Source organism: Xyrauchen texanus, chromosome 1, assembly GCF_025860055.1.
Source record: "Xyrauchen texanus isolate HMW12.3.18 chromosome 1, RBS_HiC_50CHRs, whole genome shotgun sequence".
Taxonomy (NCBI): domain Eukaryota; kingdom Metazoa; phylum Chordata; class Actinopteri; order Cypriniformes; family Catostomidae; genus Xyrauchen; species Xyrauchen texanus.
The window spans coordinates 9609555-9633230 of record NC_068276.1 but is presented as its reverse complement, the minus strand read 5'-3'; the positions used below and the strand labels follow the sequence as shown (position 1 = coordinate 9633230).

The window sequence follows — 23676 nt, the reverse complement described above, 5'->3', positions numbered from 1 at the left end:
TTGTCCCCACCCAATAATTGATATCCTTGTTGCTGTTTTGCTGCAGTCCATTATGTGCCTCTGTATAATTGTAATTAAGTTGATGCAGGGATAAGGAATTTTTTTTTTATTAAATGTGTTTATTTTGCTCAGTTGTCTTACATTGCTCGTCAATTCCTTTGAGTTAGCCAATCAAATCTATGAAAGCGACAGAAGGCTATGTTTAAGACATGGTTATAGCATTGGTTGTTATGTAAAATTAAGCCTAATGGCAATTTTTTTTAAAAAGGCAAGAAATGTGTTAACAGGCAAAAGAAAATAGCACTCGTCAAGGCACTTTAAGGGGTCTTTAAAAAAAATCCTGCAGGTACTGCAAGTTCTTTGGTTTCCCTTCATCTTCTGCACGTTTTAGTTTCTCCCAACAGTGACTATATGATGACATCCCATTTTTGACACTTGAGGGACTATAAACAACTATTACAAAAGGTGCCAGCATTCATTCATTCACAGCCACAAAAACACCTTATACGAAGAACCAAGGGGGTGTAAAATTTTGAACAGGATGAATTGTGTAAATAATTATTTTTTGTATTATTATTTTTTGGGATGAATTAAAATATCTGTTATGTAGCTTTTGAAGGGCAGTACCAAATTTGGTAATACTTTATAATAGCTTTGATTAATAAATCATTAACAAACATAATACTTAACATACCATTAGTTCATGTATATTAAAATAGTGAGAAATATGAGATATTGTGCTTGTTAAAGCTGCACTACATAACTTTGTGCACTCTAGTGACATGTCCTGAACTGTGTGACTGATTGAACTGAACAGTTTAGTTTCCCCAGCTGGAACATGTTTTTATTATTTACTCAATCAATAATGGCATTTTGCTCATTTTTAACCAAAATATCTTCTGTAGTGCGGCTCTTATGTTTATTAAATAATTAACATTAATGTTTAACAGATTGTATATTCAAATACTTACATATTATTAAGTTATTGTTATTTTTATGTTATTAAGCTTTCATGCATGTGTGGCTTTGCACTTTTTTACATTTATAAATGTTATATTATGATTAACAGATCATTTGTTAATGTACATTTAATACCTACAGATGTCATAATATTTTTTCATAAATTATTAATTAATTATGCACTTTTTTACATTTACAAATGTTTAAGTTAATATTCATATTTTTCACCACTTTGCAAACTTTTCATGTTTACAAATTATTCAATAATGTCAATCTAATTAGTAACTGACGTTTGTAAAAGCAACACATTTGCTGTTTGTTTGTAGATGTATGTAAGCCTGCTTTTACTATTTACACATAGTTACAGCTTATTTATTAATTATTTGTTCATATGTTTGCAGTGCCCTATAAAGTTGAAACTGTTCATTCATTGTAAATATTTAGTTTATAAAGGTATAAAGATTTGTTTATAAAGGTTTACAAATAATTATTTAGTACCTTTATGGACATTGGATTTTAAGCTACACTAACAAAGTTTTATAATGGTTTAATTGTTATATTTAGTTGAATGCATGTTACAGACATTGATAACACATAACAATAATAACAAGACTTACTTTGGGAGCAATACTTTGAGTTTATTGCCTCAATAACACATTTATAGTATACTGTATGATTTCTAAAAATGTTTGTAAATGTAAAAAAAGAGCATAAGCTCATTTATGTATCATTTATGAACATTTTTATGAAATTTGTAATGATGTCATTAAATTATATGATCTGTTTATCTTTATATAAAAAAAATAAAACTGTTTGTATATAGATGTATATAGGAAGTTCAAATCTGTGTAAAGGAATGAAAGTTTAATATCATCAAGTATCTGAATTTACATAATGATTAATAAATCATTAGTTAATGTTTATTAAATTCACAAGTAAACATTAACAAGCACATTATCTCATATTTATAATGATTTGAATATACATTAACTAATGATCTATTAAACGTAATAATGTTTGTTGATGATTTAATTATGAAAGCTATAATAAAGTGTTATCCTTTAGATAAAAAATATGATCTTATATTTTTTATAAAAAAATATCTAAAAATATATATATTTTTATACATTCTGAAAGGCGGATGTAAACTTATGCACTCAACTGTATATATGTGTTCTTCTGAGCATCTTGAAGCACGTATATTTTGTAATGCAAACCTTTCACACGTGCTTCAGCACACTCTGAACCAATACTACATGGATTTAATGGAACTTGATGGCTGAATCAAAGTGGGTTATGGTTGAGTTATAGCAAAATATATAAACAAGGTTTTCAGTGGGCTGCCATTTTTATTTATTTTTTTGTTTCTTTTTGCTTGATAGGATATTTTCTGTGTGGTTGTTGTGGTATATCACATATGTAAAGCAGATTTTGAAATCTGAAGTTAAAATGACAAGCACAGTGTTCTGCACTCAAACTCTGCTCTTCAAGCAATGTCAGTCTCAAATCTCTTTGAAAAAAGAGATTCAAGTATAAATTAAGAAACAGTGATGGGAAGAAACCAGCCATCCTTTTTAATATTAGGAGTTGAAAAAGTTTAATAATAAACTAACTGTCATGATCAATTCAGAGCAACAATACTTTGTAAAAGTCAACATGAAATGACATCCATAACAAATTGTACTTGCTTATTTAATGTATTTCAGCATTTTCAATGAGGAAAAATGTAGCGTGGGGCTTTAATCAATGACATGTACAATGAAATCAGAAAAAGCATTAATAATACATTTTGATTTCATGTTGACTTAAGTGACACAAGCATGTAATATAATATAAATTACATTGTGACAAAGTGGTTGTGTCAAACTCAAGTAAGCTGCCTACCAAAGAGTTGACAAAGGCTGTGCCAAAGAGTAATCAGTAAATATGTGGCAAAAGGTCTAAGGCAGCATCAAATGTATAATTTACACATGAGGCAATCCAGAATGCATTGCTACAAATGCTTTGAAAATCATTATCCATGTCAGTGGACAAAGTTGAGAGAAAAAAATTTACATTAAGACAATAGAGAATGGTCTTTGTAGTCGTGCAGTCCATTATTAATCCGAAAGTAAACTATAGCAGTTGATGATGAAAGAAGATAAATTAAGGCAACAGCCTAATCTGTTGTAGATTGTAGCAATAACTGGAGTGTTGTCCCAAATTAAATAATCCACTAGTTCAAACTAAAATAACTCTTGGTCTCCTAGCTGTTTCTAGCCCCTTAACAAATGTTCTTTGCAGGTATGATAGCTCAAACACCAAGAGAAGTTGCAGAAGGCATGGGAATTTTATTTTTCATTTGAGCATTAAACAAAAGTTACTTAACAAGTACAATCGTTAGGATCAAAGTAGAGCAGAGTGAAAACCATGCTGCAATTCCCAAGTGCTGATCTGTCTTACTCTTCCCCTTAGACCACTATTTATGTACTGTTTGGGCACTACATAGTGCCCCCTAGCAATGTGGAAGACATTACAATACATCACACAGTCAAGTGTTCGTTACACAAGTTACTTAGGAATTACTAATAAGGTTGCGTCAAATTGCTTTACTCAGAAATCATGAGCTTTAATTATATTTTTTGAAGAGAGCATTTACAGTATAACAGGCCTAATGTGAGTTAAAGTTCTATTAAGGCCAATAGCATGTATGCTTGCTTTTAAGGATTTATTATGCAAAGTTTTTATCTTAAACTTAAGATAAAATAAAAACTTCATAGTAAATAATAAACTGTTACCTCAGAGTAAAAACATGGTGGGGATAAAATCAAAAACAGCGGAAAAAGGGAGCTTCTGACTATGGTTAAGAAGGAAGGATGAAAAGTGGGGTGTACTGAAGTGAGAATGTAGGAATAGAGAACAATTGCCATATGAGGTGAGGAAGCATATAGAAGAGGAAAGGGGTGGGGTGGAATTATTTCCGCTGACCCACTCTGTCCTTATCCGGGGGAGAGGGATTGAGTGGGGGAGCATGGAGACATTCCTAACTGCCACCCCACCCCCAGGAGATGTTTTGAGATTAATTGAGTGAACCATCCATGATAGGTGACTCATGGCTGATGACCCCATAGCTGGACAACTGAATGTACCTGCAGAGGTGCGGCAGGCAGAAATACCCAGAAGGTTTAGTCATCTACCTGTGCATCTGAGTATTATTCTGGGAGACCAGTGAATACTGTGAATAGGGCAGTTGGAGTCCAGGGAAGACTGGATGACTATCAGGAAAGACTGGCGGAGTACAGGAAAGTCTGCACAGTGGTGAGCAATCTAGTTACCTTACCCACAGGTCCTCACCCTAACTAACTACGAGCACTATACAAGAAAAATAGCCCAGTGGTCCTCCGAGATGTTGGATGAAATATGGACCAATTAGGACAGACTCTACGGACATGACTGGAAAGGCCATGGATAATGAGTTAAATTATCCTTGGCAAATGCAGCTGTAGGTGCACTAGGGTAACGACTTACAATGGCCGGTAGATTCATCAAGCAAGGATGAAATGTAGCGGGAACAGCCAGACACAGCCTTGCACTGCAGCAGCAGTTCAGACAAGAAGGTTACAGAGACCGGTTGAGCACCACAGCACTACTCTTAAGCCCAGGTGTGTAGAATAAAGGCTAACAAATGCTGTTGTGCTCCTCGGAGGAAGTACATTGAGTTTGTAAAATAGGGAGGTGCCATAGAAGGCAAGGCACAGAGGGAGGAATGGTCAAGTCTATGTCAAAGGTCTATGGTGGTTGAGCTTGGCCAGCAGCTAAAATGTCCTTGGTAAATGTCCATTACCTCCTTGAGGCCAGACATACTGTAGTGTTATGGTCGGCATCAGCTAAGAAAGTCATAATGATTGAAATTACTGTCCCATGGGAATGGGGACTGGAGGAATCCTATGAGAGGAAGAAGCTAAAATATGCTGATATGGCCACCAAGTGCAGGGAAAATGGATGGAGTGCTACCACTTACCCTGTGGAGGTCAGGTGTCGAGGGTTTATTGGACCATCAATGCAGCACGTGTTAAAAAACATTGGTATCTTTAGATCAGCATTGAAGAAGTTTCTGAAGAAAATGGCAGAAGAAGTACAAAAAGGGAGCTTCTGGTCATGGTTAAGAAGGAAGGATAAAAAGTGGGGTGTAAAGAAGTGAGGAAGTAGAGCTATTTAACCCTCTGGGGTCTGAGGGTATTTTGGGCCCTGGTTAGTTTTGACATGCCTTGACATTTGTGCTTTTTTTCAGTTGCTTAAAAACATATTAATGGCTAAAGTCTGATTACACTGTATTCAGCACAAACTGGGGTACAATAATATGTGAGCAACATGCATGTACATGTTTGTATATTTGAGAAAATAATGTTTATGCATGGTTTTTGAAAATTCACTGAAATAAGGTAATATAACACATAATAAACATTTGTCCACAACACTTTTGAGAACTGGATCTTGTAGCCTAGAGTTTTTGCTACAAAATGATGTGAAACCCATCCTAATCACTCATTCATACAAAACAATATAGTAATTTAACTTTTGTAAGACACTTTTAGTGTTGATAGGTAATATGCGAGGAGGCGTGAACTATCTTGAATATGGATGTATTTCACACCTGAGGATACAAAGACCCCTCCCCTGGGCCTATCAATGAGGGATAGAGAATGAATGTGAGGAGACTTAATGATCAAAATCAAGTTTTAAGTTAAAATAAGTAATCTGACTATATATTTTCTTTACATAAAGACTTTACTTAATTTTAGACCTACACTACCAATTAAAAGAAGTGTCTTCTGCTCACCAATACTGGATTTATTTGATCCAAAATACAGAAACAACATTGATATTCTGTACTCTTTTTACAATTTAAAAGAACAGTTTTCTATTTAAATATTAGGGGTGTCCCCGACTAAGGATTTACACATTCGAATCAGAATTTTCGAATCTTTCTATAGTCGACTGATAGTCGAATCATCTATGTGTGTGTGAATGTGTTGGGAGGGGCACGACACTAGGTAGTCAGCAGGAGGGTAAAACTATTTTTATTTTATTTTACACACTGCACACAGCAACAACTTTTAATAAAGCGACCAAAACTGCCTGCCAACTGACAATGGCTTTCTTATTTACGTTTAATAAAAGGTAATGTGGTGGATAAACATTCGTAAAACGTTCTCTCATAACATTTTAAAGCCGCGATCGAAATACAGAACATCACACAAATATCTAAAAGAACATTTTGATAAATAAACCTAAAAAAAATACCTGCCTAGAGCGGAAAAGAACACACTGACTGCAGACAGGATTTGCATTGCACATTTTGCGAAATTAAATTAAATCGGCAAAATTGCCTGTGCTAGCATGCTTTCAGTGCAGCGCAACATCGACACAACGAAAAGCAAAAAAAAGCATTAATTTACAGAATTAAATTAGAACAGAATATACATTTCTTATAATAAAAAATAAATAAAAACGAAATAGTCAGAATCAAGTCACAGGGAGCATAATAAATGTGTGCAAAATGCCAAAGTGCAGGGGAACATATATTTAAAAAAAATACAAGTTAAATTAATAACCCTGAGTGATCAATAAATAAAATTTAAATAAATAAATTATTAAAACAACGAAAGTTTAGCCAGAATTGTGAACTTTCTCCTTTTAACTGCCAAAACAACAATAAACGCTAAACTGGCAGTTTTTTTAGCTAAACATGTTCACAGCAAATTAAAATTAGAAACGGCTGAAATGTTTGAAAACACTTGTACCCTACCCGATCGAAAAAAATCCAGTCTTTCACACTGCTTGTGTGCGTTTGAGTCTTTTTAAGTTGTGTTCGAGGAAAACCAACTTGTTGACGTTGGCCGGCAGCAGTGCGCTCCTGGTTTTACTGATAATAAATCCAGCCTTGGAGAAAATTCTTTCTGATGGTGTGGAAGTAGATGGGATGCTGTGGAATCTCTTTGCGGCCCTGGACAGCTTTGGGTATCTCTCCTCATTCTTTTGCCACCATTCCAGTGGTCCTGTACTGCTTCTTGTAGTGTCCTTTAAATAAGCCCTCATTTCACTGTCCCCTGGCTGTTGCTCCTCTTCATCGCTGGACAACAGCATCGACATCACTTGGTCTTTCTCTTTTTCTTGTCTTGAAGGGCCTGCAGTATCACGCTCCTCCACCAATTCACTGTCATCACCTACCTCCTGTACAGGCCTGGCAGCTAAACTCTCAGCCAGATTTTCCACCACAGCATACGCCTCATTCCTTTGCTCATCATCAGTGAAAAAGGAAAGCTTCTTAAAACGTGGGTCAAGAATTGCAGCCTTGATATAAATACTGCTCTCCAAAAGACGGCCTTTAAGATCCCATCGTCTGTCAATCTCCTCGGTCAGGGTAATCTTGAGGGTCTTAGTAACAGCGCTGTCGTCTTCATGTACCGCCAAGTGTCGTTTCTTAATGTTCATAAGCATCGGAACAGTGGCAGACAGAGATGCGTTCATATCTTGTGACAAAAGCTCTGTCAGTTTGATCATTGGCTTTAGAACATTGACTATGTCCTCTGCCATTCTCCACTGGGATGTTGTGAGCTCTAGATCACGGTCGGACCGTTTGCTGAGACTTGAATCCGTCAGCACAGCTGAAACTGCACCCCTTTGTTCTAACAGGCGATCGAGCATAAGATAGACAGAATTCCATCGAGTGGCAACATCTTGTACAAGTTTATGCTCTGCAACATTCAGTTCTCTTTGTTTTTCTGCAAGTGCTGTGGTGGCCTTGGTGCTTTTTTTGAAGTGTGAAACAAGGCGCCTTGCAGCAGCAACAGTGCGACACACGGGATCTTTCTTTAATGCGCTGTTAATGCACAATTGCAGTGTATGCCCCGCACAACGGACTCCCTGTACAGTTCCCCATGATGGGTCTTGGGCCAGTTGATTGGTGCATGCAACCATATTCGTTGCATTGTCATGGACAACAGAAACGATCTTAGTGCCTGGAATGTCCCAATCAGAAATGACTTCTTTCAGTGTTTGTGAAATATGTTCTGCTGTATGACTTTCCTCCATTTTTTTTGTTGCTAACACAAAATTTTCCAGTCGCCAGGCTTCAGTAATAAAGTGGGCTGTAACTGTAAGATATGCCTCCATTTGCAGCGAGGTCCAAATATCTGTGGTGAGGCTGACTGCTTTGCAATTGTTTATTAACATGTAAACCTCCGCGTGTATGGACGCGTATTTCGCATCCACCGCATGCATAACCGTCTCTCTTTTGGGAACTGTGTATCCTGGCTCAAGTGTGCGTATTAATTCTTTAAAACCTTCACCGTCCACAACATTCACTGGCCTCATGTCGAGTGCAATAAACTCTGCGATTTTACCCGTGATTTCTCTTTTCCTTTTCTCGGACAATGGCGGTCTCAAATCTAGCTTTCTTTGAGTTAGTTTTGGCGCAGCTCCGGTACTACTACTAGCACTGACGTGCGGTCTGGGTAGGCAAACTAGGCACTGCCTACCCTGCCAAAATTCAAAAATAAAATGTTTATTAAATAATAAAACTTGGATTTGTATTTTTACTTTTTATTCTTGTGATTTATATATGCAATATGTGTGTTATTCCAATTGTTTAGACGTTATGATGACAAATGTAGCAGTTACGCATAATCAACTAAAAAATAATGGTAGAATAAGCAGTGCTTTTACGGTCCATTCATTGAAGACGACATGCGGAAAACCCATGTTGCGCATGCGCACTTCAATCCTGTATTCTTTAACATGTACGGCAAAAAGCACAAATCTGCTGTGCCTTTTGACGTAAATATGTTATGCCCGTAATCATCTCTGTTACGTATCAGACATGGACCAATTAAAATCGAGATATTCCTGGACATTTGCGTAGCTAACGTCATTACACCACAGCTAGCGTACATGCCTAATCCCCGCCAAATTCAAAATCAAAATGACAGCACCGGCCGTAATCACGGAATTAAGAATTTTTTCCAAGCTCGATTTTAATTCCAAATATGAGTTAATTGCAAGAGGGAGGTCTACGCCAGCCTTAGATTGACTAGTACAGCAAAAGGGCACAAAAATTATCCGATCATTTCAAACTGATTGGTATGTAAGAAAAGATTGGCTATGTGGCTGTGCTAACAATCAGCGGCTGTACTGCTATCCCTGCCTGCTTTTTTCAACCAGTCAGACTGTTTGGACTTCAGCGGGATATTGTGATTTGAACAACCTGTCCGCAGCTTTAACCAAGCATGAAAAGTCGTCAGCTCACATCCAGTGTCAAATTACACTGAAAACCTTTGGAAAATCTCGGATCGACCTTGCACTTGACGAGCAAAGGAAGCTGTATATAACTTACCACAATGAAAAGGTAAAGGATTGTTGTATTGTATCTTCTGTTATAAAGATGAAGATTGCACATAAAAAAATAAGCACATAATGTTGTAAAAAATAAACAACTTATGTTCTGTTATATGTTCTGTGTTTTGACTACTGAATTTTGTATAATAATATCTAATGAAGATATATTAACAAAATCGTATATATTTTAACACATATATAAAATACATACATTTCTTGATATGCCGCGCTTGTGCGTAACATTCACTGTGTGTGTGTGTGTGTGTGTGTGTGTGTGTGTGTGTGTGTGTGTGTGTCTGTGATAGAGAGAGAGAGAGAGAGTACACGATATACATCCTGATTTTTTTTATTTTTTTTTATTGACAAATAATTCATCCTGATTTTTACATTTCTTGATATGCCGCTATGTGCGTAACGTTCACTGTTATTACGTATTATTAGCTTAAACAATAAATCAGGTAATCTGGCTTTCATAACTCAGTGCCTAGCCTCTTTAAGACATCACTGCACGTCACTGACTATTAGATGAACTGCCGTCGTTAGTCTGATACTGTGGGTGGATCTAGAAAAAAGACATACATATGATATTGCTATTCGTAAATTAAAAGCGCCAGTTAAATGAAAGAGTGAACCATCCTTATTGGAAGCTAAGAAACTTACCCGTTTTAAGTGGAAAGCCATATTTGTTGTTGATGAGTGGTAGGACATGAGCTGTTGGCACAACTTGCATTTTACTTTTTTTGGATCATCTTTTACCATTTCAAAGTGCATCCACACTTTAGATTTTTTTGTTCCAGACATTAAGTAATCCCTGCCGTCAAGATGCTCCTCGTCTGTCACGGATCAGGGAAAGTGAAACTTAAATCTGTCACAGCGGTGGTTGGATTTATTCACACACACAAACGTTAAAAATATTTATCGAACGCTTCTTTCTTTTCACGTTTTTTTTTTTTACAGCATTATCATAATTAAAGGCTGTATATAACTTACTATAACCGTACAAAATCAGTAGTTCTGTGTGAAATTAGACATTGAGCACCCCCATATTGCCAAAATGGTATGATCCACGTTTCATAAAACCCGCGAACGAAGATTCGACTGTGAGATCGGTGGTCGAATCAGGCTCCGCATATCGATGCACCGAATCTTCGACTATTCGGGGTCACCACTATTAAATATATTGTAAAATGTGATTTGTGATCAAAGCTGAATTTTCAGCAACATTACTGCAGTCTTCAGTGTCACATGATCCTTCAGAAATCATTATAATATGATGATTTTCTAATATGGGCATATTTATCTAAATATGATATTATTTTTATATCATATTACATATCATATAGCATACAATTTAAATGCCTGCTTTAGCCAACACAACATTTACATGTAACTAAAGATTGCTTATTAGGACATATTTAAAAATTCAATACTCTGAATCCTGGCTGGCAAGTCTGGAAACAGTACCACTAGTAAAATATGAACATGTTTATATAAAATAGCATGTCAGCTAATGAAAACTAATTGACTTACTCGTCTAAAATTGTATCCTCGGCTGGATCAAATCTCTCTTCAAAATACAAACGTTCATCGGACTCACGCTCTTCTTCTGAGGAAAATGTTAAATCTTCCATAATATCCTGGAGCTTTCTCGTCTGTGTATTGTTGTAAACGCGCAGAAAAATGAATGAAATGTGTTTAAATCAAACCTCACAGTCACCTGTGTATCGTTGCAAACGCGCAGAAAAATTTATGAAAAGTGTTTACAACCTCACAGTCGGGGGGTGTGTACATTTGCGTTGAACGTCTCAGCACATTAGCGTATGAATGGCGCGCTCTGCTGGTGGGTGGGATCACATTACAGATAATGAGATGGAGCGGTAAAAACTGTACATCGCTTTGTTTCAAACAGATTGCATTGCAGGAGAATATTTGTTTTAAATGTGAATTGTTTTATTTAAAAGTAGACATTTTAAGCTTTCTTTAGACATATGTTTTATGTTTGTGTGATAAGTATTCGCAGAGTTTCAGTACATTTTTTTGACGTGTTTATGAAATATGCTCGTGAACACAGAGACTGCTGAAAGCTCACCCATTTAATTTTTTTATTTTACAAAAGCATAAGATTTTGTTATTATTGTGAGTGTACACAAGTAAAACTAGACCCTTTATAGTCCCTAATGATGTCTTACCCAAAAATGGCGGAGTATTTTAAGTTGTTTCTGCTGTAATGACGAAAATATCCAGCAGGATGCGCCGGATTACCCAAATTATTTAATTAATACACCAACGCTTTGAGCACAATATTGGAGTTGTACTTGCATGTAGTGGTGTTTCCTTGCATTCTTTGTGTTGCTTGGTTCTTGGTCGAAAGTTTGTTGCGTCGATGTTTTGGATGTTTTGGAGTTATTGTCTGTGTAAATTATGAGGTTGCCTTTGAAGCGAGGCCTTCTCATGGGTGTGTAAACCGTAGAGAGTGACAAGCTTTCTCGGGACGTCAAGTTTCCTTGGACCTCACATGGCATGGACCTGGTTCCAACGAGATCCCAAGAAGACCACGAGGGAAGAGTCAGAGCGAAGTCTTATCAGTCAGGAGATGTTGGACGAGAGACGATGACAGAAGAGCAGAGAAGGAAGAGATGATAAGCGTGTCGTATTCCTGTTTGGAAACATTTGAACTGAAATTGGCCGCATCCCCAAAGGTGTCCTACGCCAATCAGAAGTGACTTTTCAGAGTCACATGGTCAACTGGGCTGTCTTTTCCGACAATTGATTTATGGTCCTTTGTTTCAGATACTTACAAATCTACTGCTCAAAAATAGTGCATATTTAATCATGAACTTTTATATCTTGAGAATGGTAAAAGAGACATGATATTCGTTGTCATCAGCTTTCTCTGCATACGCCAGCGAATGCATGTATACTAAACATACATTTTTTTTCATGGATATTATATGTGTAGGTAACAGAACATGAGAATCCCTGGTTACAAATCATACTGGTTTAATTCCTTGGTTATACCACATGGATACAATATTACACACATTTTAAAATCAGGCTATAATCATAAATTTGTCAGTTATACAAGTTACCACATTTCAAAGAAATTCAGAATTGCCTAGCAAGACTAGGCGTTGTGTGTGGGTCCATGCGGTCTTGTATATTTGATAGGATTGATTCAGTAAAGTACTGTGACTTTGTGTGAGATGTTTCTGGATTAAGGAATGTCCTTTTAAGATGCTGTTTTCTGAACATTGATCACAATGTCATGCATGCGATCTGATGAGCCTAAGTGTTGCAAACTGGTTTATATTGGAGGACAGAAGCTTGTGTGCCCCGGGTCTCTCAGGAACTCCAAGAGTGTGTGTTCTGTTATTAATTGCTTCGACCTTTGAACTTAGAGCCACGTTGAAGAGAAGTTTTCAAGTCATATGTGATCTAGACAAGTCTCTTTGTTAGTTTATTTGGCCAGATCTGAGACTTACTGGCACCTGAAGTTTTTCATTTATGATGTTGTGGAATTCCAGGATTAAGATTGGGTACATCTTAGATTGAAATCATGTAGTTTCAATTCTTCTGCATGTATACTACTACACCTTGTTAGTAACTACATGATTTACATTAAACAGTGAGATCAATAGAGACCCTTGTTAAACAAAGTGATACGTGCAAACCAAACTGTCTATTAAAAGATTAAGATTAAGATTCATCTTTATTGTCATTGTGCAGAGTACATGTACAGAGCCAATGAAATGCAGTTGTTTTCGCATATCCCAACTAAGCTGGGGTCAGAGCGCAGGGTCAGCCATGAAACAGGCCTTGCTCAGGATTAATGAACATTAATCATCAGATGTTTATATACAGTATGATGCCTAAAGGTTATTTTTCCTTCAGAACAATATGATGACGACATGTGAAACCTGTGAAAAAAATGAATAGCCTGTGTTGTTTGTCACTTATACAAGGGAAAAAAATTATAATAATTCCACTGCCATGGAAACAAAAATACAATTTAATTAAAATAATGCACAAAATATTTTCATAGCTAGTAAGAAATAATTATTGTTTTTAATAAATATTTGTATAATCAATACATTCTAATTAATATTATAATTTGTTTTGCAATAACAAACTCTATTTAGGGGGCCCTAAAATACCCTAAAATACTTTTGGGCCCGGACCCAATATTTGGTACTACACCCCTGATTTGCATTGGCAAACAAATGCTGCCAGAGAAACAAATGCTTCTCATTAGTTAAGACATTAGTTCTAAAGGATCTAAATACAATTATTATTCAATTATTTATTTTTATACACAATTTATAACCATATTTAATCAAACTACGCAATAATGACTCTTAAGACTTTATACTGTACATATTATTTTCATTTTCTGTTAAATGCATGATTTTCTGTAAAACTGCTTTGAAACTATGTGTTTTGTGGATGTGTACACTCAGAGAGAGAGTTTTGGGGTAACTTTAGAAAAATGTATGGTGTTTTGTAGTATAGAAAATTACAAATGATATATTAAGAATAATTGAAAAATATTAGTGACCTAATCCAAATATCATAAAATGAAATAATAACAATAAAATGCTCAAAACAATAAAATACTCACTCTTTTTAGGCAGGAGATGGAAAACGGTAACATCATGAAATAAAATGTACATTTCCTAAAATAATTGCCATGTATTAGCTGAGACTTGAGCTATCAAAATAGCCACTTATTTTAAATTAATTTGAATAGTACTTCCACCCTGTCTTTCACCCTGTAATGACACATTCAAATATGATTCATTACCATACTTATTAGTTGATTTAGCTGTGCGTGCATACAGTTCATTCAGAAAGTATTCAGACCCCTTAATTTTTATACATTTTGTTATGTTGCAGCCTTATGCTAAAATGCTTTAAATTATTTATTTTTTCACATCAATCTACACTCCATAGCCCATAATGACAGAGCAAAAACTAGATTTTTCTCAACTTTGCAAATATATTAAAAAGAAACAACTGCAATATAATATTGACATAAGTATTCAGACCCTTAACTCAGTACTTAATTGAAGCACCTTTGGCAGCGATTACTGCCGTAAGTCTTTTTGGGTATGATGCGACAAGCTTTGCAGACCTGGATTTGGGGATTTTCTGCCATTATTCTCTGCAGATCTTCTCAAACTCTGTCGGGTTGGATGGGGACCATCAGTGGACAGCCATTTTCAGGTGTCTCCAGAGATGTTCGGTTCAAGTCCGGGCTCTGGCTGGGCCATTCAAGGACATTTACAGAGTTGTCCCTAAGCCACTCTTGCATTGTCTTGGCTGTGTGCTTATGGTCATTGTCCTGTTGGAAGGGGAACCTTCGGCCCAGTCTGAGGTCCATAGTGCTCTGGACCAGGTATTTTGCTGTGTTCAGCTTTCCTTCAACCCTGACCAGTCCCCCAGTCCCTGCCAGTGAAAAACAATGCTTCACCGGTGGGATGGTGAGCGGTGCCTTTTTTCCTCCAGACATGATGCTTGGAATTGAGGCCAAAATGTTCAATCTTCGTTTCATCAGACTGGAGCATCTTGTTTCACAGTCTGAAAGTCCTTTTAGGTGCTTTTTTTCAAATCCTAAGCGGGCTTTCATGTGTCTTGCACTGAGGAGAGGCTTCTGTCTGGCCACTCCGCCATAAAGCCCAGATAGGTGGAGTGTTGCAGTGATAGTTGTCCATCTGCAAATTTTTCCTATCTCCATAATCTCTGGACCTCAACCAGAGTGACCATCTGGTTCTTGGTCACCTCTCTTACCAAGGCCCTTCTCCCCCGACTGCTCAGTTTGGCCAGACGGCTAGCTCTAGAAAGAGTACTGGTTGTTCCAAACTTCCTCCCTTTAAGAATTATGGATCTCACTGTGCTCTTGGGAAACTTCAATGCAGCCGAAAAAAAATTGTAGCCTTACCCAGATCTGTTCCTCGACACAATCTTTTCTCTGAGCTCCGCGGGCAGTTCCTTTGACATCATGGCTTGGTTTTTGCTCTGATATGCATTTTCAGATGTGACACCTTATATAGACAAGCGTTTCTTTCCAAATCATGTCCAATCAATTTAATTTGCCACAGGTGGACTCCAATCAAAGTGTTGAAACATTTCAGAGATGATCCAAAGCTAAATTCCAGGTGTCATAGTAAAGGGAATTCTTATTTCAGTGTGATATTTCAGCTTTTTCTTTTTAACACATTTGCCAAGTTATCAAAAATCTGGTTTTTGCTTTGTCATTATGGGGTATGGATTGTAGATTGATGTGAAAAAAATTATTTAAAGCATTTTAGCATAAGGCTGCAACATAACAAAATGTGAAAAAAATTAAGGGGTCTGACTACTTTCTGAATGCATTGTATGTGCTCTGAACAACTGTATGTGTGTTTCAGGTTGTTCCTGCTGAAGAGTGATCTGGAATGGAGTGAACAAAAAGCAGATATTCTGGGTCAGGGAGGTAGTGGCACCATCATCTACAGAGCCAAATACAGAGGCCATCCAGTGGCGATTAAACGCTTCCACTTCAAGAAATGCAGACAGCAGTCTCTCAACAGTAGCACAGGTACTTTAACATCCTGCACTTCCTTAGAAAGGAACCATTATTATTATTATTAGATGATTGCCCGGTTTACTTGCAGCGCTGTTTGGATGTCCATTCAATCGTCTCAATTAGTGATTCTAACAATGGTAAGTAATTTGCTTGTGAAAGTAAGTCATGTGTTCCAGCAGTTGAGGAACAAACTTGCGTCATTTTAATCAACACTTTCATAAACCAATCACTGTGGGTTGTATGGAGTCTGTGACTGATTACATTTCCTGTTAACAGTGAACTGTTAATCCTTACAGTATTTCTCTGCTATTCAAGTCAAGTAATTCAAGTCAAGTAAGTTTTATTTATATAGCACCTTTCACAACACACATCATTTCAAAGCAACTTTACAGAAGTTCAGGCATTAACAGAAGATAAAACTGTAATGTCTATAATGTCTATAAGTCATCATTGTATATTTTGATAACAATTACAAAATTTTAGATGATTTTAGATATGTCTCTTTATTTTTCTATAGCTCTGTTCTTAGACCTAGTGAGCTGTCTGCTCCTAAGGCATCATCTGTTATGAAATTGACGTCATAAGTAGAGGTCGGCCGGTTAATCGGGCGGCCGATTAATCGGCCGATTATTTGCATTTTTTTTTACACAATCGGCATCGGCCAATATCCAAGTATATCAAGCCGATTATTAGGCAGGCACATCTGTGGGCAGCCTAGTGTTGTTGTGGAACACGTGTTCGAGGCACGCTGCCCCTAGAGTCATTTTCCAGCAGAGTGAGCAGACCTCATCCAGTGCCTAAGGAAGGAGCTAAGTTCCTTGGAGAAAACGGTAAGGCTTAAATTTGTATAACTTCTTTATATTTAATTAAAACTTTTGATATTTTACTGCCAACTTCAAGAAAAAACGTGACAAACGCGATAGGCGACATGACGTTCGGCGACTTTGGATATTGATAGCGTAGTTGAAGTTGCATTATCACAGCAGAAGGGTTGCTATCATGTCACAATAAGTAAGCAAGAATTTTGCAATTACAGACAGTGAATCTGAGACTTTTACTTGTTCTGTTTGTGTGTCTTATATTTGAGAGAATTGTCACTCAATGCAGAGAAATAAGTAATAAAAAAGATACCAATGCACTATAGGCTATTGAAGGACTGGCTTCGGTAAGCTCGGACGTTATCGGTTCTGCTGTCGGTACTGGAGAAATTAAGAAAATACATTTATTATTGCTATAAAGAGAAAGTTATTTTATCTCGTCAGCCATTTCTATGTATAATAATATGAAACCATTTGTCTGTGATGCAATTTAGCTATTCACAGTCAGAGAGAGAGAGAGATCTCTCACGCGGTGCTACAGCGAGCACAACACGAGCCCTGCTTAATGAGTGACAGAACTAAACATTCAAACATAGCCTGTTTAGATCTGTGATTATTAGTCTGATTTTATTTTAGATTTCGCCTTCCAAAGATTATAAAAAGAATATTTATACATAAGCCGCATTCTGTCTAGCACAACTTCCTTTCCTTCACAGCAGTGCACTGACATTTCTCCCTAAAACTCAAACTTAACGTCAGAATCAGCACGATCGGTGATTGTTGTAAAATGCTACTGTTGCTAAATTGTGGGACGCGTTTAATAATAAAAAGAGCACAAGAGATACCGTTCCCAAGGCGGCGCGCGCTCCGAAACAGACCGCAAAGTGACAAGCAAAGTATAGGCTACTTTGGGTTTCATGTGCACGTCTAAACAATCAACTATACACAAAAATATGTCAAAACGACCGGCTTGGAGATTCACTTAAACACAGTTTGTCTTAAATGGACGTAGTTATGGAAATAGTTGGGAGAAAATATGGTGCATCAGGAGCTCGGTCTTAAAGGGGAAGCAGTCTAATAAACATGCTGACGATTGAGCCATTACTGTGAATCAAACAACAAAAGGCAAAGAGAAAATCACTTACAGCTCTTGAATGAATAACTTCTGCATTAATAAGCATTAATCTATCTATGATAAACTATGCAGCGTTATTTTACAATTGATTACTTTATTAGATTTCTTTTTAGACCTCACCTGAACAGTAATGTTAGTAGACCTTCCTGAAATTAAATCACTGTGCCTATATAACGTATATCTTTGTGTAATTGTTTATCTTTTGTTTATCTTTGTATAATATATATAAATATATATATATATATACACTCACCTAAAGGATTATTAGGAACACCTGTTCAATTTCTCATTAATGCATTTATCTAATCAACCAATCACATGGCAGTTGCTTCAATGCATTTAGGGGTGTGGTCCTGGTCAAGACAATCTCCTGAACTCCAAACTGAATGTCAGAATGGGAAAGAAAGGTGATTTAAGCAATTTTGAGCGTGGCATGGTTGTTGGTGCCAGACGGGCCGGTCTGAGTATTTCACAATCTGCTCAGTTACTGGGATTTTCACGCACAACCATTTCTAGGGTTTACAAAGAATGGTGTGAAAAGGAAAAACATCCAGTATGCGGCAGTCCTGTGGGCTGAAAATGCCTTGTTGATGCTAGAGGTCAGAGGAGAATGGGCCGACTGATTCAAGCTGATAGAAGAGCAACTTTGCCTGAAATAACCACTCGTTACAACCGAGGTATGCAGCAAAGCATTTGTGAAGCCACAACATGCACAACCTTGAGGCGGATGGGCTACAACAGCAGAAGACCCCACCGGGTACCACTCATCTCCACTACAAATAGGAAAAAGAGGCTACAATTTGCAAGAGCTCACCAAAATTGGACAGTTGAAGACTGGAAAAATGTTGCCTGGTCTGATGAGTCTCGATTTCTGTTGAGACATTCAGATGGTAGAGTCAGAATTTGGCGTAAACAGAATGAGAACATGGATCCATCATGCGTTGTTACCACTGTGCAGGCTGGTGGTGGTGGTGGTGTAATGGTGTGGGGGATGTTTTCTTGGCACACTTTAGGCCCCTTAGTGCCATCGTTTAAATGTCACGGCCTACCTGAGCATTGTTTCTGACCATGTCCATCCCTTTATGGCAACCATGTACCCATCCTCTGATGGCTACTTCCAGCAGGATAATGCACCATGTCACAAAGCTCGAATCATTTCAAATTGGTTTCTTGAACATGACAATGAGTTCACTGTACTAAAATGGCCCCCACAGTCACCAGATCTCAACCCAATAGAGCATCTTTGGGATGTGGTGGAACGAGAGCTTCATGCCCTGGATGTGCATCCCACAAATCTCCTTCAACTGCAAGATGCAATCCTATCAATATGGGCCAACATTTCTAAAGAATGCTTTCAGCACCTTGTTGAATCAATGCCACGTAGAATTAAGGCAGTTCTGAAGGCGAAAGGGGGTCAAACACATATATATATAAAACAAAAAGAACCGTTAAGAATACTGTTAAAGTACCGGATCGATAAGCAGTATCGGTAAGAGTAGTAATACCATTAAAACCTTAACGATACCCATCCCTAGTTATGTCTGTGCTTCTCTTGGATGCTCTGAATATTGGATTACGTGTCTGGATTGCCCCTTAATTAAAGCTGCATTTGGATCTCAACCTTCGTGTCTCGGAGCAGTTCGTAACACCTGCTTTGTTTATTTAATATATTTGTTATACATTATTTATACAATATGTTTTTACATTATACATTTTTAAATTAAGTGTACAAGTGCAGATTGGTCAAGTGTTCAATAAATGTATTGATGAGAAATTTTGTCTATCTTAAGTAATTATTTGTGTTACATTTTAGCTTTCAAATAAAAGGTTCAAATAAGAGGTTAAAAACAAGCACATATCGGCCAAAATAAATCTGCAGCATTAATCGGTCATCGGCCGATCTGGATTTCAAAAGATCGGCATCGGCATCGGCCTGAAAAAACCAATATCGGTCGACCTCTAGTCATAAGTGATTTGGAATGTTTTACATAAGCATAAGCAGAAACTTAAAATTGATTTCCAGACCTGGAAAAGCTCAAATTTATAAAATCAGTAAAAATATTGTACATTTCAATATGAATGTAATTGTTTTCATGTTATGGTCATGTTATGGTCATCTGTAAAAATTTCTCGGCTCGAAATTGCTCAATAAATTCCTAAAAATCGGGGATTGACGACTTTGAAGGATTAAATAAAAAACGTGTTATTTACAATCATTTATATATTTTTTATTAACTCCTAAACAAACATTATATAGGAAATTTGGTTGATGTAGATGTACATGGTACGGATTAAAGTGCCCGCGTACCTCCACAATTATATTTTGTAAATTTGTTTTTATAAATGTACACGGTACGGATTAAAGTGCCGCAATTCTCCACCATAATATGTAGGAACAGTATGTGTAAACTAGGAATTAAATTAAACTGCCCTTATTCTACATAATTATGTAAGGAAACTTATAATGGAATTAGTCGCGTTCAACAACCATTATAAATTAAATAAATTACAAATAACTAGATTATTTGTCTGAATGTCTCCAGCATTAAAATCATAATACAACGTCTTGTTGTATCCACTCACAATTTCTATCGTAAGGAATTAGCTTTAATAAAGTAATTGTGATGAATTCACTTATTGGAGTAATATTATTCTCATGGCTTATTGAAAATAATATCACACATATTTAGGTACAGCTTTTAAATCTTTTAAAACAGGGATGAGATTATTTATCAAAATATACCACAGTCTATACCATTATCTTTGAATACAGACAAACTTTATTGCCATTCTAAACATATAACTAATCTAACACATATGACATGAAACAGGTAGGAGAGTATTGACAGAATGTGAAATAAAAGATCAATACAGAGAAAATAAACTTTACGGAGTCTGATGACAATGCCTTGAGAACCATTTCTAGTTCTTTGAGTCTAAATCGATTTGCAATCGGATTACCTAAAGTATTCAACTAATACACCAGCACTTTGAGCAAAAGTGTGGAGATGTACTTGCGTTTCCTTGCATTGCGTTTCCACGTGTTGCTTGGTTCTTTGGCTCTTGATCGAAAGTTTGATCCGTCGATGATTTGGACTCTGTTATGATCGCGGATAGTTATTGTCTGGATGAAGTGAGGCCTTCTGCAATAAGGACTCATGACTCCCGTTGGGTGTGTGAACTGTAGAGCAGAGAGTGTGAAGCTTCCTCGGGACTTTGTGTGTCCCAAGTTTTCCTTGGACTCTGCAGAGTACAGAGGATCTGGAAGAAGCAAAAGACGGTTCCAAATAGAGCGTTGCAAGAGAGAAGTTCAGCAGAAGAGAAGAGCAGAGAAGAGGGAGTTCTTCCTTGGATAGGAACATTTTGGGTTGCACCCCAAATATGTCCTGAGCCAATCAGAAGTGACTTTCCAGATTCACATGGTCAACTGGGCTGTCCTTTTCAAAAGTTGATTTATGATCCTTTGTGGTGGATTCTTACAAACTCCTGCTCAAATTAGTGCATGTTTAAACTTGAAAACAACATTCGACATGACATTCGTTGTCATCAACATTCTCTACGTAAACAAGCAAGCATTTACATACTAAATATGACATTCATGAATATAATAAGTAGCAAAACATGAAATTCCCTGGTTACAAATTGTACTGGTTAATTAATTAGTTTTACAACATGGATAATACATTACACGTTATGAGAAAATTGAATGTCAGGGTATAATATCCATTTCAACCTTGAAGTTACCATAAAAGATTAAAGATTCTAATCATCGATTTGTTAGTTAGAAGTGATTACAAATCACTACACATATTTTAAAAAGGTACATCAGGCTGTAATTAACAAACATTAGTTTGTAAATTATAAAAGTGATCACAGGTCATAGTCATTTTCAGAATTATCTAGCTAGGCTAGGTATGGTGTTTATTTTATTGGGTTAAATCACAAGTACTGGAATGGTACTTTCAAAGAAAACCTGCTTTAGCTCTTTGTGGAAGTTCAGAAGGTCATGCTGAGGGTTTAAATTTGTGGAACAGAGAAGGATCTTCTTTATTGTTCAACTCTGTTATTACAAACCTTAGTTTGTCAGTCTCCTTCAGCAATTTAGGCACCATAGATACGTTTTTATGACACTCTAATGGCTCTGTGGGGGATCTCTCTGATCTGTGGAATGTGATGTTGTGTTCATTTGATGGCTTTGTTCGTGGATAATCCCACAATTATATGCTTAACATATTAGTTGATGTACATTCTTGTATGAAATTTTATGAATCAGAGATCTGTGACTATTTAAGATACATTAACTGTTAATAATGTAATCTAATGTTTGATAATGATATTAATAAGTTATCATTAATACGTTATCAGAGTCTGTAATTTGCGTGTTTAGTTCATAATTTTAAGTATTACTGCAAGTTCCATGTTCATAGCATGGGAAATTCACACACACTTTTATTCATTTTATAGTGCAGCTGTGAATTATTAAACCAGTAGATACAGATGAACAAATCACTAAACTTGTTTTTGTATCAAACTGTAACTCCAGAAGATGCACGAGTAAATCCTGCTTTATCTCTACCTCTCTCTCACGTGCAGCTGTCAGCAAGCGTTGAGCACTTGAGTTTGATATGAGCGTGCGAAGTGAAGGAGCACTTTCTCAGATATTTCATGAACTTAAGATGTTACATATGTATAAACTTTTCTAAACATGTTAATTTGACTTGCAAACGGCGTTATACTGGGTCTCCATTAGCGAGCAACGCTATGTATATAAGTATGTAACAATTTTCATGTAATATCAGCCTTTTTTTTTTTTATGTGTGAATGGCTTGTAACGCAACGTAAAAAATGTGCCCTTCCAGGACTTCCTTGGTTGCCTATTAAAGCCTGTAGACTGATTTTCATGCAAAGGGAGCGGGTTGGTTTTGCTGGGAAAATCCAAAGGTTGTGACATTTATGCGCACTCCCGAGGGCCTAGCCTCAGTGCTTCTTTTCGACTATTAACCAGAGACATCAAACTGCAACACTAGGTAAGGTTATCTTAGAGATGGAATCCATCAAACGGACGGCACCCAGCACAACACCGACTCCTACACAAACTCTGAGTAAGCCAAAAAAACAAAAAACATTTATCTACTGAATCCCATCTGGCTAAATGGGAACATCGAGCAAAAACTAGAGTGAACATCGGCAGGGCATTTGATTACTAGAGGAAATTTCGTTCAGTTTTGGGGATCAAAACTGAATTGGCATTCTTCTTATTAGACAGGTAAGCTTACTTAACTGCAAAGCATGTGAAATATAGTGCCATAAGGATTGATCTGTGCAATTTTAGATAACTTGATCTTGCCTGCTAACGCTGACGAATTGCAAGCTACATTGCTTTGTAACTTTAAAATAATTTCAACAATCTTCTCTTTACACTAATTGTCAGGTATACAGGATAGTTTTAAGCAAATATTCTGGTTTTTGATTGTAGTACATAACATATGACATACAAAACACATAATAGTGCAGTGCAACAGTAAACTGTCTGGTATAGTTCGGTAGTATGTAGCTGTATGTGTGTATCAGTATGCTATGTTTGCTGATAAGTAGTTTTAATTTAGTCTCAAAATTTGTAGTAAAACAATCATAACTGTATTTTTAATTATGCTACCTCATCTGTCTGCATGATGCTAGTGAATCGCATTCAGTCTCTTTGTAAGTTACGTCATTGTTTGGATGGGTATCGTTAAGGTTTTAATGGTATTACTACTCTTACCGATACTGCTTATCGATCCGGTACTTTAACGGTATTCTTAACGGTTCTTTTTGTTATATAT

At 36.7% G+C, this 23676-nt stretch overlaps 1 protein-coding gene across 1 annotated transcript in view; it reads left to right on the top strand.

Annotated features, from left to right (window-relative positions):
• The window catches only part of lrrk1 (leucine-rich repeat kinase 1), a 202344-nt gene that overhangs the window by 82640 nt on the left and 96028 nt on the right, over positions 1-23676 (top strand). The window contains exon 25 of the mRNA XM_052113495.1: positions 15744-15913. Within this exon, the coding sequence (XP_051969455.1) occupies positions 15744-15913 (170 nt within the window). The remainder of the gene's footprint in view (positions 1-15743; positions 15914-23676) is intronic.